Source organism: Marmota flaviventris, chromosome 1 (genome assembly GCF_047511675.1).
Source record: "Marmota flaviventris isolate mMarFla1 chromosome 1, mMarFla1.hap1, whole genome shotgun sequence".
In the NCBI taxonomy this organism is placed as follows: domain Eukaryota; kingdom Metazoa; phylum Chordata; class Mammalia; order Rodentia; family Sciuridae; genus Marmota; species Marmota flaviventris.
In genome coordinates, this window is record NC_092498.1 from 42,278,923 (window position 1) to 42,292,648 (window position 13,726).

Sequence of the window (13,726 nt, forward strand, 5' to 3'; positions counted from 1 at the left end):
TAGTTTTATCTGCTAACTCATTGCCCAAACTAAGGGCTCCAGGCAATCCTGTATGTGCCCTGATATGTCCTATAAAGAATGGATCTTTTCTGTCCTAGATTAGACTTTGTATAGTAGAAAACAAAGAGAAAACAGTAGAAGAAGGGGAAATCCTACCAGCATCTTCAAGGGATACTATAGCATTAACTACATACTGACTATCAGAAAATAAATTAAATACAGAATTTTTAAACATCATAAAAGCTTGTAATACTGCATTAAGCTCTACCTTTTGAGCTGATTGTTTGGGTACTAAAAATGTAAAAGTTTGATCAGGGGTAACTACTGCTGCTGTACCATTATTTGACCCATCAGTGAATATATTTGGAGCATTCATGATAGGGGTTTTTTTTGTCACCTTTGGAAAAACTACAGGATGTTTAGACCAAAAAGACAACAAAGGATTAGACGGTAAGTGATTATCAAATGAAACATTAGATTTACATATGATTATTGCCCAAGTATTTAACTCATTAGCTAACTCATCAATTTGATCTATAGTATATGGAGTAATAATTTTATTGGGAGAAATCCCAAACACTCCCTTGGTTGCTTTTATTCCTTTGAGTATTAATTGTCCTACAGCCTCAGGATACCTAGTAAGAATAGTATTAGGAGAATAAGATAAATGTATCCACAATAATGGACCTTCTTGCCAGAATACTCCTGTAGGTATATTTTTTGTTGGCAGTACAATAAATAATAAAGGCAAACTTATATCAATTCTATCCAAATGCATATTTTCCATATATGTTTCAATGATTTTTAATGCCTTTCTTGCTTCAGGCGTCAACATGCGGGGTGAATTTGGATCTGATGGACCTTTTAGAATATCAAATAAAGGTCCCAACTCTCCTGTTGGTATGCCTAGATAAGGCCTTATCCAATTTATGTCTCCTAATAACTTTTGAAAGTCGTTAAGTGATTTGAGTTGATCTACTCGTATTTGAATTTTGGGTGGACGGACCATGGTTGAGGATAATAAAACCCCTAAATAATTAATTGGAAGATTTAATTGTACTTTATCTATTGCTATCTCTAGATTATAATTTTTTAATAAATTTGTAAGTGTGGCATAACATTCTAGCAATGTGTTTTTATCTTTATGTGCCAATAACACATCATCCATATAGTGAAATATTTGTAGTTCAGGATTTTGATTTCTAAGTGGCTGGATTGCTTTGTTAACATAAATTTGACACATAGTTGGACTATTAGCCATCCCTTGAGGGAGTACTTTCCATTCATATCTCTGATCAGGACCTTCATGATTTAGTGCAGGGATAGTAAATGCAAAATGTGGACTATCCTCGGGATGAATTGGAATTGAAAAAAAACAATCTTTAATATCTATAGCTAAAACATACCAGGTTTTTGGTAAAGCAGACAATTGGGGAATCCCTGATTGAGCAGGTCCCATAATAACCATCTCATTATTAATGGCTCTTAAATCTTGTAATAATCTCCATTTACCAGATTTCTTTTTAATGACAAAAATGGGAGTATTATGGGGAGATACGGAAGGTTGTATATGTCCTTTCGCTAATTGTTGTTTGACCAGGTCATGGGCTATTTGTATCTTTTCTTTAGTCAGGGGCCACTGAGGAACCCACACTGGTCTTTCTGATTTCCAAGTAATTTTGATTGTCTCAGTGGCCCTTTCTGAAAACCCAATCCATGTCTATTTGTTTTTTGATCTATTTGAATTGGTGCTGTCATACCTTGTTCTTGTTCTCTTAATCTTTCTTCTTTCCTAAAGCCTTGTCTAGCCCTAGTAGTGGGCGCATTAGGATTGATGTTATTTGTTAATGTCAAACCTAATTGATCTAGGACATCTCGTCCCCATAAATTTATAGGAAGATGATCCAATACATAGGGCTGTATAGTTCCTTCACATCCTTCAGGATCCTTCCAGTCTAATACCATTGCACTTCTATGGGGATTAGTTGCCACTCCTAGGCCTCGAAGCGTTTGAGTGGCTTGTTGTAATGGCCAGTGTTTTGGCCATTCTTGACGAGATATTATGCTAAGGTCTGCACCTGTATCAAGTAGCCCATTAAAGTCATGTCCTTGAATATTTAGTTTTAGCATTGGGCGAGAATCTAGATTTAAAGACAGCATAGCCCAATCTACACCTGTGGAGCCTAATCCCCTGGAACCTCTTTCTACAGTACGACTGGAAAATTTATCATGTAGGCTGGGTATTATTAATAACTGTGCTATTTTATCTCCTGGTGAAATTACTGATATACCTCTTGGAGAACTAGCTATAATTTTTATTTCACCTTCATAATCGGGATCAATTACCCCAGGACTTATCATAAGTCCTTTTAGTGTTGAAGAACTGCGTCCCAATAATAAGCCTACTGTTCCTTGGGGAAGAGGTCCTTTTACTCCTGTGGGAATGATTTGAACTCCCATCTCTGGAGTTAGTACTGCTCTGGCAGAGGCGCAGATGTCCAACCCTGCGTTCCCTCTAGTTTGTCTGATGAGGGATTTAATGGATAATGCGTCCTGGGCACTACCTTGATGGTGTTGCTGGGTTCCTCCATTGCCCCGTATATTTGTGGTTTTGGGCCCCGGAGCATTGGGCCCTCCAGTCCGTTTTTTGGCAATGGAGCCTGATGTCTTTCTCCACGATATCGTGGGTAAACACTTGGTCCTTGTCTGTTTTTTGATAACGGAATACCTTCTATGGTGGTTTGAGAACGGCATTCATTAGCCCAATGTTTCCCTCTACGGCATCGTGGGCAAATACCCGGTATTCTATTCCTTTGATACCTAGCCTTGTTAAATCCTCCTCCTATGGGGCAACTCCTTTTAAAATGTCCTGTTTGATCACAATTATAGCATGTTTTTGGCCTGGCATCTAAAGCCTGTTGTACTGCTGCTAAGACTTGCCCTTGTTCATTAATGTCTCTACATAATTTAATATATGTGTTTAAATCTTCATGTTTCCATGGTCTGATGACCTCTCTGCAGCAACGATTTGCTTGGTCATAAGCCAGTTGTTTTATAAATGGCATTGCCTGTTCTGTATCTCCAAATACTCTAGATGCTGTCTGAATAAGCCTATCTACAAATTCAGCGTAAGGTTCATTAGCTCCTTGTATTACCTTAGATAATTGTCCTTGTAAATCTCCATGCCCCTGTAAAGTTTTCCATGCCCTAACTGCGTCTGTAGCAATTTGTGCGTATACGCCAGGATCATATTCAATTTGTTGCCGTTGACCCTCATAAGGTCCTTTTTCTAATAACATCTCTAGATTTCTTTGAGGGTAACCGGCTGTTGCATTTCGCCTAGCTGTCTCCATGCAAAATTCCTCATTGGCAACCTTCCATAACAAATATTGTCCTCCATTTAGCACAGATCGACACATGTTAGCCCAATCTGCTGGCGTCATGTCTAAGTTGGTAATGGATTCGACCATGCTCACAGTGAAGGGTGCTTGTGGCCCGTAGGTTGTTACAGCCTCCTTTAATTGCTTCACTGTTTTGAAATCTAAAGCACGGTGAATTCGTTGCCCTCCTGCCTGCTCAAGTACAGGGCATGCTAATCTTTGGGGTCCTGCCTCAGGATTCCGTCCATCAACTACGGGAGTTGAGGGCCGCTCAGCTGTAGATGGAGCTGTTGGTTGAATTTCGCCCTCTGGTGACAGAACGGGGTTAGTAGTAGCCTCCTGTTGTAATTCCCCGCCTGATGGTTGTTTTTCCTCTAAGCTTTCTTTCTTCAAATCTTCCTCTGTCTGACTAGCTTGAGAGACCTTCTCTTTCGCTTGACCTAACATGTTTTCTACCATAGTCTGGACCTCTAACAATTTACTTAACAGTCTTTCGGTTTGTTTTTTACTAGTTTCTAATCTACTATAAAGGTAACGCAACCCAATAAGATAGCATAAAACAAAACCGAAACAGAATGAAACAAAAACCGAACAAAGAATAGTTGTATCAATTTTCTCTTTCTCAGGGCCGAATAACTTCAAACCTTGAGCCAACCAATTTTCCCAGTTTGCCTGAGAAAATTCTAGGGATAGGCAGCTTGAAACAAAAACAAGATAAATCAAAACGAGAACACATTGTTTTTTGAAATGGTCACCCATTTTGTTGCCTTCCCTCAGGGGCGAGCAATTTTACTCACCTCCAAGCTTCAGGCGTTCCCCGTACGGGCCACCAGTTGCCGCAGTCTGGCTGGGCACAAAATCACGAGCCACTCAAGCAGGAACAAAGTTTATTTTTTGAAACTCCCGCCAATGTCCGGTACGTGCCCGGGAAGATTTTTTCCACCCACGCGGCCTCCTCCCGACCCGCAGAGAGAGCTCCTCCCCCGGAACTCCCTCCTACTGTACTTCCCCAACCAATGGGAACTCTCCAGGAGTCCCGTAGCCGGCCTAGGTGAACAGCAGGAGTCCAATATCCATATGAATGCAAATCTTAACATAATCATATCATCTCAATGGCTAGCTGGCGTCACCTTTAGACTAAAAATGCCATGCATCATATACTTGGCTCTTAGCAGTAACACTGAGCTGGTTTGCAAGTCTGTAGTCTGATTTTGACAGTTTTCCTCTTAAAAATTTTAATTTTTTTTAACACCAAGGAAACTAAAAACAACAGAGAACTATAAGGAAATAGCTTAACATAACAAATGGGTGCATGAAGATTCATGGCTTTATGCAATTCTACCTCCATCTATGAAATGTATCAATATAAGTAAAATTTCATTTTAAATAAATACAGTATTAACTTTATTTTTATTTACATAATTACTTTCTTAAGTAAATAGTAATCAGTTTTGGAAATTTAGATTTTCATGTTAGCTTTTTTTTTTTTTTAACCATTGAATGGTACCAGTTTGGTTTGTGACTTACAAAGCAAAAGAAAATATGCCATTTTTAAAAGTGTGCACTGATCTGTGTAGAAAGTGAACATAAAATTTACAAACTTTCGTGGAACCAGTTGGCCACAATATTAGCTTGGCCCTGTTCTTTAAAATCATTTTGAGTTGGTGAACCTAAGGAATCCCCATTCTGATTATAAGTAGTCTTCTGTCTCGATTCCCACACATTCTTTACTACGACTTCTACCACTTGGACATCTTACTGATCCAGTTGCATTCTCTGGTTGATGATGATATCAGACACACACACACACACACACACACACACACACACACACACTATTCTGTATCTCCCTCTCTGACCCTGCTACAGCACTTGCTCTTATGTTTTCCAAATCGTTGCTTTTCTTACTCCTGCTTCCAAGGAAGCTACTGAATTTTCCAGTGGAAAATGGAAAACCAAACTATCAGACCATGTTGACTGTGACTTGGGCTTAGCCTCCTTCACTATTTAGCAGTTGTTTTGCTGGTCACAAAACACCTTCCTCTACCTCTCCAGCTTTCACTGTGTCCTTGTAGCTTCTCCCTCACAATTCTCAGTTATTTGCCTCCTACTTGAAAAGAAAATATAGAGGCCACCAGACAGAAACTCCCTCTGTCTTTCTTGTGTCTTCTCCTAAAACTGAGAAGCATTTCTTTTCTTTTTTTTTTAAGAGAGAGAGAGAATTTTTTAATATTTATTTTTCAGTTTTCGGTGGACACAACATCTTTATTTTATTTTTATGTGATGCTGAGGATCAAACCCAGCACCCTGTGCATGCCAGGCGAGCGTGTTACCACCTGAGCCACATCCCCAGCCCCAGAGAGGCATTTCTAATCATGCCCTTTTGCCTATCAATAGCATCTTCTCTACCTACCCCTGCTCACCTCTCTCAGGATGTTGTCCTGTCAGCTGCACATTTGCATTTCTGTACCTTCAAAGAGTCCAATCTTTAAAAACAAAAACACTCATGAAAGAAGATCACAAGTCCTTTTCTTTTGCTTCCTTACTAAACTTTGGACAACTTGTTTATACTTGAACTTCCATACTTCTTAAGCTATGGTTTTGATGTGAGGTGTCCTCCAAAAACTCACATGTGAGACAATTTCCTTTCAGTCACAGCAGCAAAAAAAGCTGACTAAAACATATATTGGGGTTCCCTTTCTGGCCTTCCTAACCTTCTGGAATAGTTCTGTTGACTGTCACTGACAAACTCAGAGAGTTGCATTCAATTCTCATCCTTCTGGGCCTTTTCAAAATATTTGAGCTTTTTGGTGATATTCCTCTGGCCATTCCTTTCTCTGCCCTTTGTTGGCTTTTCTCATCTCTGCCCATAATGTTTTCTGTCTAACCTATTTAGTGGTGCTCAACTTTGGCTGCACATTATCATTACTTGGGATGCTTATTTAAAAAAAAAAAAAAAAAAATCTCATTTCTCTGCTGGTCCCGGGAGGCGGAGCCAGCCTCAGCATAAATAGAGCTCCCTGGGAATGCGGAGCCCCACTGCAAGCCTAGAACTATTGCTTCAGATGATCTTGCCCTCTGAAATTCCCTACTCACTGAAGCATCATCACCTTATAAGTGGAGATTCTCAAGTCACCATATTGCCTCAGCTCCTGAACTTTAGGCTTGAGTACTCAATGGTCAGCTAGAAACAGCTACTTGGATGTCCCGCCCTCACCACTAATTTGGTATTTTCTAATGAAGTATATTCTCTCCCATTCCTTCCACATTTTCCCTGCATCCTTTAACCTAATAGGGTTATCAGTCCACTCTTACTGTCCCTTATTCTTCATGCCTCACTCAGTCACTCAGGTAGTTCTCAAATCCTCTAAAATTAGCCTTTTCTCATATTGAGTGTCCTCTCATTCCACCACTACTGCTTTGACTCATGCCATAAGTAACTGTCTGGGGAATCTGTAGGCTGACAGCCAGTAGCAGTCAGAACTCACATCTTCATGCTTTCCACTTAAGTCCGGCAAATCCCCTTTCAATCATGACATATCAGAAATCCACTGTCTGATGGGCAGAACTCTTTGTGGTCCCGCGCCTTCCAGCCTTATCCCATGTCAGCGCTCCCCATCTCTTCCCTCTCCTACCATACCAGAGCCATCACATTTCTTGGGCGTTATCGTAAACCCCTTGGATTCTCCCTGTCTTCCTTATCACTTTGAAAACCAAATCTCAATATAATTGATTTCTTTTCTAATCCCTTTTATATATTTGTGCAAGTGCATCTTATTCTGAGAAGGCTATTTTAGATTTTTCTGAATTGCCAAAGGGTTTGTGGATGCAAAAAAAAACACCAACCAACCAAACAAACAAAAAGCAGTCCCTGAAAATGGCCTTATTTTCTTGTATCCCAGTTTACAAGTCATTCATCCCCATTCTCTGGAGGCAGAGACAATCTTTATTCCCTTTTATATCCACATGGCTAATATAGGTCATAGCACATAGTAGCTCTGGAAAATGTTGACTGACTGAAAAATAGACTAAAAGAATAAAAATTCCCCTGTCAAGCAAATATTCTGAATAAAGTACAAAATAAGAACAGAGATGCTATAAGATACAGTCGCCAAGATGTTTGTTAACTGCATATCCCTGGACCCTATCCCAGATATTTTGAATCTGAATTTCTAGGAATGTAACTCTGTATCTTCAGTCATAGAAGTTACTTATGGCATGAGTCAAAGCAGCAGTGGTGGAATGAGAGACATTCAATATGAGAAAAGACTAACTTTAGAGGATTTGAGAACTACCTGAGTGACTGAGTGAGGCATGAAGAATAAAGGAAAGAGTGGACTGATATCCCTAGTAGGTTAAAGGACACAGGGAATGTAACTAGGAGTGTAACTCTGTATCTTCAGTCTTAGAAGTTTTGCCAGGTGTGGTGCATGCCTGTAATCCCAACAACTCTAGAAGCTGAGGAAGGAGGATGGCAAGTTCAAAGCCAGCCTCAGCAATTTACCAAGACCTTAAGCATCTCAGTAAGACTCTGTCTCTAAATAAATTACATAAAATGGCTGTGGATGTGGCTTCGTGGTTAAGTGCCCCTGTGTTCAATCTCCTGTACCAAAAAAAAAGTTTGCGAACCTGTACAAAAGAATATATGCTGCACATTGGCCTTTACATAAAAACATACATACATATATAAATAAGTAAAAGCATGCCTTGTAACAAGTAATTTCTACTGCCTGGACCTTATTTTCCTCCTCTGAAAATGATTCTTTAATAGCTGCATCATATTCTTCTCTGTCTTATAAAGGTTTTGGAGTCTGTCTGTGCCTCAGAACAAAGTAAGGCAAGACTAACTCCTTCAAAATGAAGAGTGAAAATGCTTTGGATATGTGCCCATATTGATTTGGTTCTCTGGGGTACAGGGTCCCTGCTTCTTGTTGACTGACTCCAAACAATATACCAAACCATTCTGATCCACTGGGCTTATGAAATACTCACTGATGTTTTCCAGACATCAGTCTCTTTTGTTCACCTCCTCTGTCAGACCTAGGCAGTTTTAATGTTTTTCAGAGATGGACTGGGGAAGGATGAAGTAGTGTGGTTTTGCAAAGCCAACATGTGTCATCCTGTTATGACCCCAGGGCCCTAATGTCTCTGGGGATGATATCCATCAGATATGATGAATAGTCTAAAACAGACAACCAAATCAACAAACAAAGCAGTTGGAGTGAAGAAAGGACAATCAGCCATTTATTTTTGCTGCAGTCTAAAGTTTGATTTGTTTCATATCAATTTTTTCTTAATTTTTGTACCTTCAAAATGGAAGGTAATCTGCCAATCAGATAAAATTTTAAGACAAATATTTTAATCATTTGTGAAAGAAAAAATTGAGCACTCAGCCAACCAAAAAAGTGAATTATAACTTAAAACATTTTCATTGGCAAGGAAAGGTCAATATGTAAAATTCCCATTGTTCAATAAAAATATACCTTTTTCAGCTTTGCAAAATATAATCTTTTTTTCTTACAATTCATTATGCTTTGCAACTGGAAGCAAACATACCCACGTGAGCTTCTTGATTTCTTCATTACTGTCGAAGTGGCTCTGATTTGGATTATGAAGTCTGCTGATAGACTGAAAATCATTTAAATACAGATACAATGTCTTGGGCATATTTTTACAGCCTGTACAGTATGTTGTAATTTTTTTTATATAGTAGGAATTCATTAATCTTTATTTGAAAAAAAAATAAATGCTGCCCTAAAGAAGCAATGATAGCTTATAAATATTAAGTAGATAACTAATAAATATTAAGCTAAGGGGTGACTGCACTATTCCAAGTACTTTATAGTTCTGTGTATTTAATAATTCTATGATGGTGTTGTTTGTCATTCCCCTTGTAAAGAGATTGGCCAAGAGAAGCTAAGTATCTTGGTCAAGGTCATACCACTAGTAAGCATTGAGTCAAGATCTGAACCCCGACAGACTGTCTCCAGAGCCAATATTCTTATTTTCAACACTACATGGCTTACTCTTTATTGTTTTAACAGAAAATCAAAATGATCCATCTTTCACTGAAAAATAGATTCCTTCTGAAGTTAATGTTGAAAACCTATTTCAGTACATTGCCCTGGCCTTCTCACTATTAAAAGGTTCTTTGGTGCTTATTTGAAACAGATGCAAACACTTAAAACATCCATTTGCATTGTGTTTCCCTGTGATTTGCTGGACCATGTCAGGTTGCCTTCAGGAGACTCATTTCTAAGTGACTGATTTCATTCGTCTTGCTGCTCCTTTACAAACCTGCAGCTTTGTGGGTCTGTTAAAGCTGGTTGGTCAGAGGTTTATTAGCATCTTGTGCCAACATTCTGTCTCTGTCTGTTTTAGAAAGATTTAGGCAGTTATGAAAAGAAACTGGGTGGTTTTTTCAAAGCACAAATTTTTTTAACCAAACCTGTTGGCAAGACACAATGACGGGCTAATGGTTGTGCAAAGTTTATTTTCACGTACTTCTAACTCCAGGAATTATTCATTGGGAATTACTTAAAAGCCTTTGCCTTCCAAATGTGCTGCTTTTCTTCTAAGTTATTGTTCTTCAGTAAACTTAAGATTCAGTTGAACTTCCTTTTTCACTAGTTTGGTTTTTTACTCTTTGTTTTTATTGCTTGCTCAACTCTTGTGATTGTTTAACTGTTGTATCTTATAATTTTTCATGCAAAATGATAAGTACAGGAAAATGTCACCATGAGCCCACAGTATGGGCAGGTCTATGTCTCTTGTCCCTAAGGATAGATTAATGACAATATCATTTTAATGTGCTTTATTTCTCTCTCTAGTAATAAGAATGATTTGGCATGAGTGTTTTGGTTAATCGCAGTTTCTGATTAATAAAAATAAGACTTGTCACGGGGTTTTGGAGAATCAAAAAATAATGAAAATATACTTTGCACCAATCAAAACATAATATAATCTCTTTTTTGATGATTCAGAATGTCCTTCAGAATCTTGCTTCTTGTGATGGTTATCACCATGTTCATCGGTTAAAATTATATTTGGGAAATGTTTGAGGAAACAATTAAAGAAGATATGTTTGGATTATACTTAGATTTACTGAAATTATGTTTCTGAGTCATTTGAGCTAAGAATAGGGAGCGTTTTCTCTCACAGTGAAGCCTTAGGCTATTCTATTCCAGAGCTCCAAAACTGTAGAAGAAAGCTAGAGAAAAACCTCCTGGCTATAATGAAATCCTTCTGGTACTTTGGCACCTAAATCCTTTAAATGGTAATTATACCCTCTAATTTTATCATATGTTTTGTGTATCTTTATCATCGTACGTTATCTTGAAATCTGGTCATGTACTCCTCAAGGGGTGAGACTGTCTCTCCCTGTATCTCCCCTTCTCACCTATTACAAAGGCAAATATCAGTATCTCAACACGTTTTCATTTCTGAGACACAGATTATAATATTGTTTTTAATTTGGATGCTCTTAAGAGAGTTTAGAGTGATGTGGCTTATTTTATAGAACTTAATTTTCAACATCCAGTATAAATTAGTGTGAGTGGCTTTTTTTCCTGTGACAGTCACCTATTTTGGGTTTTATGTTGATGAGTGTCAATCGGAGGCATGTTGTTGTTGTTGTTGTTTCTGTTTATTGTGTGGCATGGAGTAACATTTCATTTCTGAGGATGCTTATGACCTTGTTAAATAGCAGTCCAAAATTTGTGTAGCTTGTTTTGATTTTAACCAAAGTTACAGCTGCCTAGCTGTAAAGCAGTCAGTTTCTCTTATTATGACTAGTTCTTCAACTTGTACTGTTTTAAATTGCCTGCAATTAGCATATTTCAACCTTATTTTTAGGTTTAAATTGCAGTGTGAGAGTGTACTCTCCTCTTAGCTAATTAGTGCTATCAAGGAACAGTAGGTTACCTCATTAGTACCATGTGCATTTAATTAAAGAAGAGAAAATTGGAGTTAACCTCATAGTTAATATTTTCACAGAGTGCTACAATGCCAACACCTTCAATTGGAGTCACACCCCTGTGTATCTAATTATGCACTGGTGCCAAATAAGGTTAGTAAGGGTACTACAAGGCTGTTGACAAAATAATTTAGATGAAAATGTGTTTGTTGGATTCTGACAGTAAAATATAACTTGAACATTTCCCCCCAGTCCCTATCTGCCAGCATCAGGTGACATACTTCTTCACAAGAAAGAGAAGGAAGGGGATATTTTGGAAGCCATTTTTCCTGTCTGAATTAATGTTGCTCTTATCTTGAAGAAAACTGCATATAGTCATGTAAAGCATATACAATCCCTTTCTTAAACAGAGCCCCTGAACTTCACAGATGTATTTGAAAAGAATTATTTATAAGATGTAATATTTACATGTATCAAACCACTACAAATACTCCCTGACACCCGTACCACGGCCCCCCTTGCTTTTCTTCTTTTCTGGTATAGTTATAATTTCCCTTGTGTATCTTGTGAATGGGGATCATCCTTTCATATCATACATGAAGTCTAAGAATGTGTTGTCACATGATCTATTCAAATGCAGTGTAATCCTTTTGCCCTTCAGACAAAATCTTTGAAATGTCTAATGCTACTTAGGTAAAAAATGACATTCCATGTCATTTATCAATAAATAATCACTTTTCTTTTACAGATAAAAATGCAAACTATACATTTGAGTATATAGAGTAGTTCTCAATGCAAATGGCAAAACTCAACAGGTTTTAACAGATATTATGGAGTAGAGCTCTATAGTCTTAAGTGTATTTTAATGGCAAAAATTGTGATACAATAATGCATAGCCCAGATAATTTACTCAAAGAAATTATTGGGATTGTTCTCAAATTTCATGGCAAGGAAGGTTTGTATTCATTGGTATTGGTTACAATTGACTAAAAGTCAGAGGATAGCTTTTTCAAAATTATATGGAGATAATTAAGTTTTAATAACAAATAGCATCCCATACTCTAAAATCACAGTGCCATTTAAATCTATAGGAGTATTTATGAGTATTGGCTATAATTTCAATTTAGAAGTGGGAACTGAGTTTCCTAAGGCAGCATCACAATAGATAATCAGTGAATTTGGGGGTCCTTGGTTAATTCATTATGATTCAACTAGTAAACTTCACATTGTCAAATGATTTCTGTTTTTAAAATCTGTGCTAGTATTAACTGTGAGGAAAACATGGACTAGTCTTTCTTATGTTGATCTACCATGAGAATAATTCCCAAAAATGATTTTTAAAAATGATAATGTACATTATTAGCATAAGCCTTAAGACTGAAAATTTAAAAAAAATAAATTAAGAAGCCAACTCCTGATTCTCTTTGTTTAATCTAGGAATTGCTTCCAGAAACAAAATTATGTGTCTGTGGCCACTCTTCTGGTGATGGGCATCCTCACAACACATTTGCAGTAAGTTACATTGGGCAACTAGAAATTCAGCTATTAAACACAAGGCCATGGACCCAATCCCATTAAACATAATCTCTGATTTTCTATACTAAGTCCCTTCTATGGGTGCATATATAATCAAGAGATAGCTAATGTTAAAATACAGATGTAATTAATTGGTTTTCTGTTACTTCTTGTGTTCTCATTTCAATTATGTTTCGTCAAATATACACTTCACAGTTTCTGTGAGTTGATGACATTAAAGTTCACCTTAATTATATAAAGGCTGTAGCACTGACACACTTTTCTTGAATTTTTAAGAATAAATTGATGAAAGTACTGAGATGCATAAAAAAATGAGTACAGATTATAATTAATCCAGTAGATATTTTAAGAAAGAGTTGTTGTTTCTTATTCTGCAAGTTGCATATACATATGCCAGTGTGTGTGTTTCTTATTCTGCAAGTTGCATATACATATGCCAGTGTGTGTGTGTGTGTGTGTGTGTGTATTCTGCCACTAGAATGAATTTTGTCTCTTTGAACTACAATATTCGATGAAAATTGCTTTTGTGACCCAATTTATATACCTGTTAGCCTTGGAAATGAACAGTAATCCTAAAGTGTTCATTCAAGAATTTTTAAATAGAGCAACTCAGGCTTCTATTTGTCATGAATACTACCTATATTCACAAGAAATCTCTAAATATGTATACTCATATATCTTAACATATAGAATTTTTAATTATTTTCATATGAGTTGATGTACTTATTTTGCTTCAAGAAAATAGAGGACTCCTGAATTGTCTCTTTCAAAATTTATATTTTACTACCCTATGCATAATGTTTCTTAATTGTAATTGATAGAATACGAAACAATTGAGTCTTCTAAACAAGTGTTCTTCAGAAATGGAAAAAAAAATATCTAATTCCATAGTTTC

General features: G+C 37.2%; 1 protein-coding gene across 3 annotated transcripts in view; it reads left to right on the forward strand.

Moving 5' to 3' along the window:
• Positions 1–13,726, forward strand: part of Foxp2 (forkhead box P2) — a 554,181-nt gene that overhangs the window by 421,193 nt on the left and 119,262 nt on the right. For 2 of the 3 annotated variants that reach the window (XM_071612711.1, XM_027926404.2), the window contains exon 6: positions 12,733–12,807. The exons of the other annotated variant lie outside the window; for it this stretch is intronic. In XM_071612711.1, coding sequence (XP_071468812.1) covers positions 12,733–12,807 — 75 coding nt within the window. The remainder of the gene's footprint in view (positions 1–12,732; positions 12,808–13,726) is intronic. 3 annotated transcript variants of the gene reach the window in all.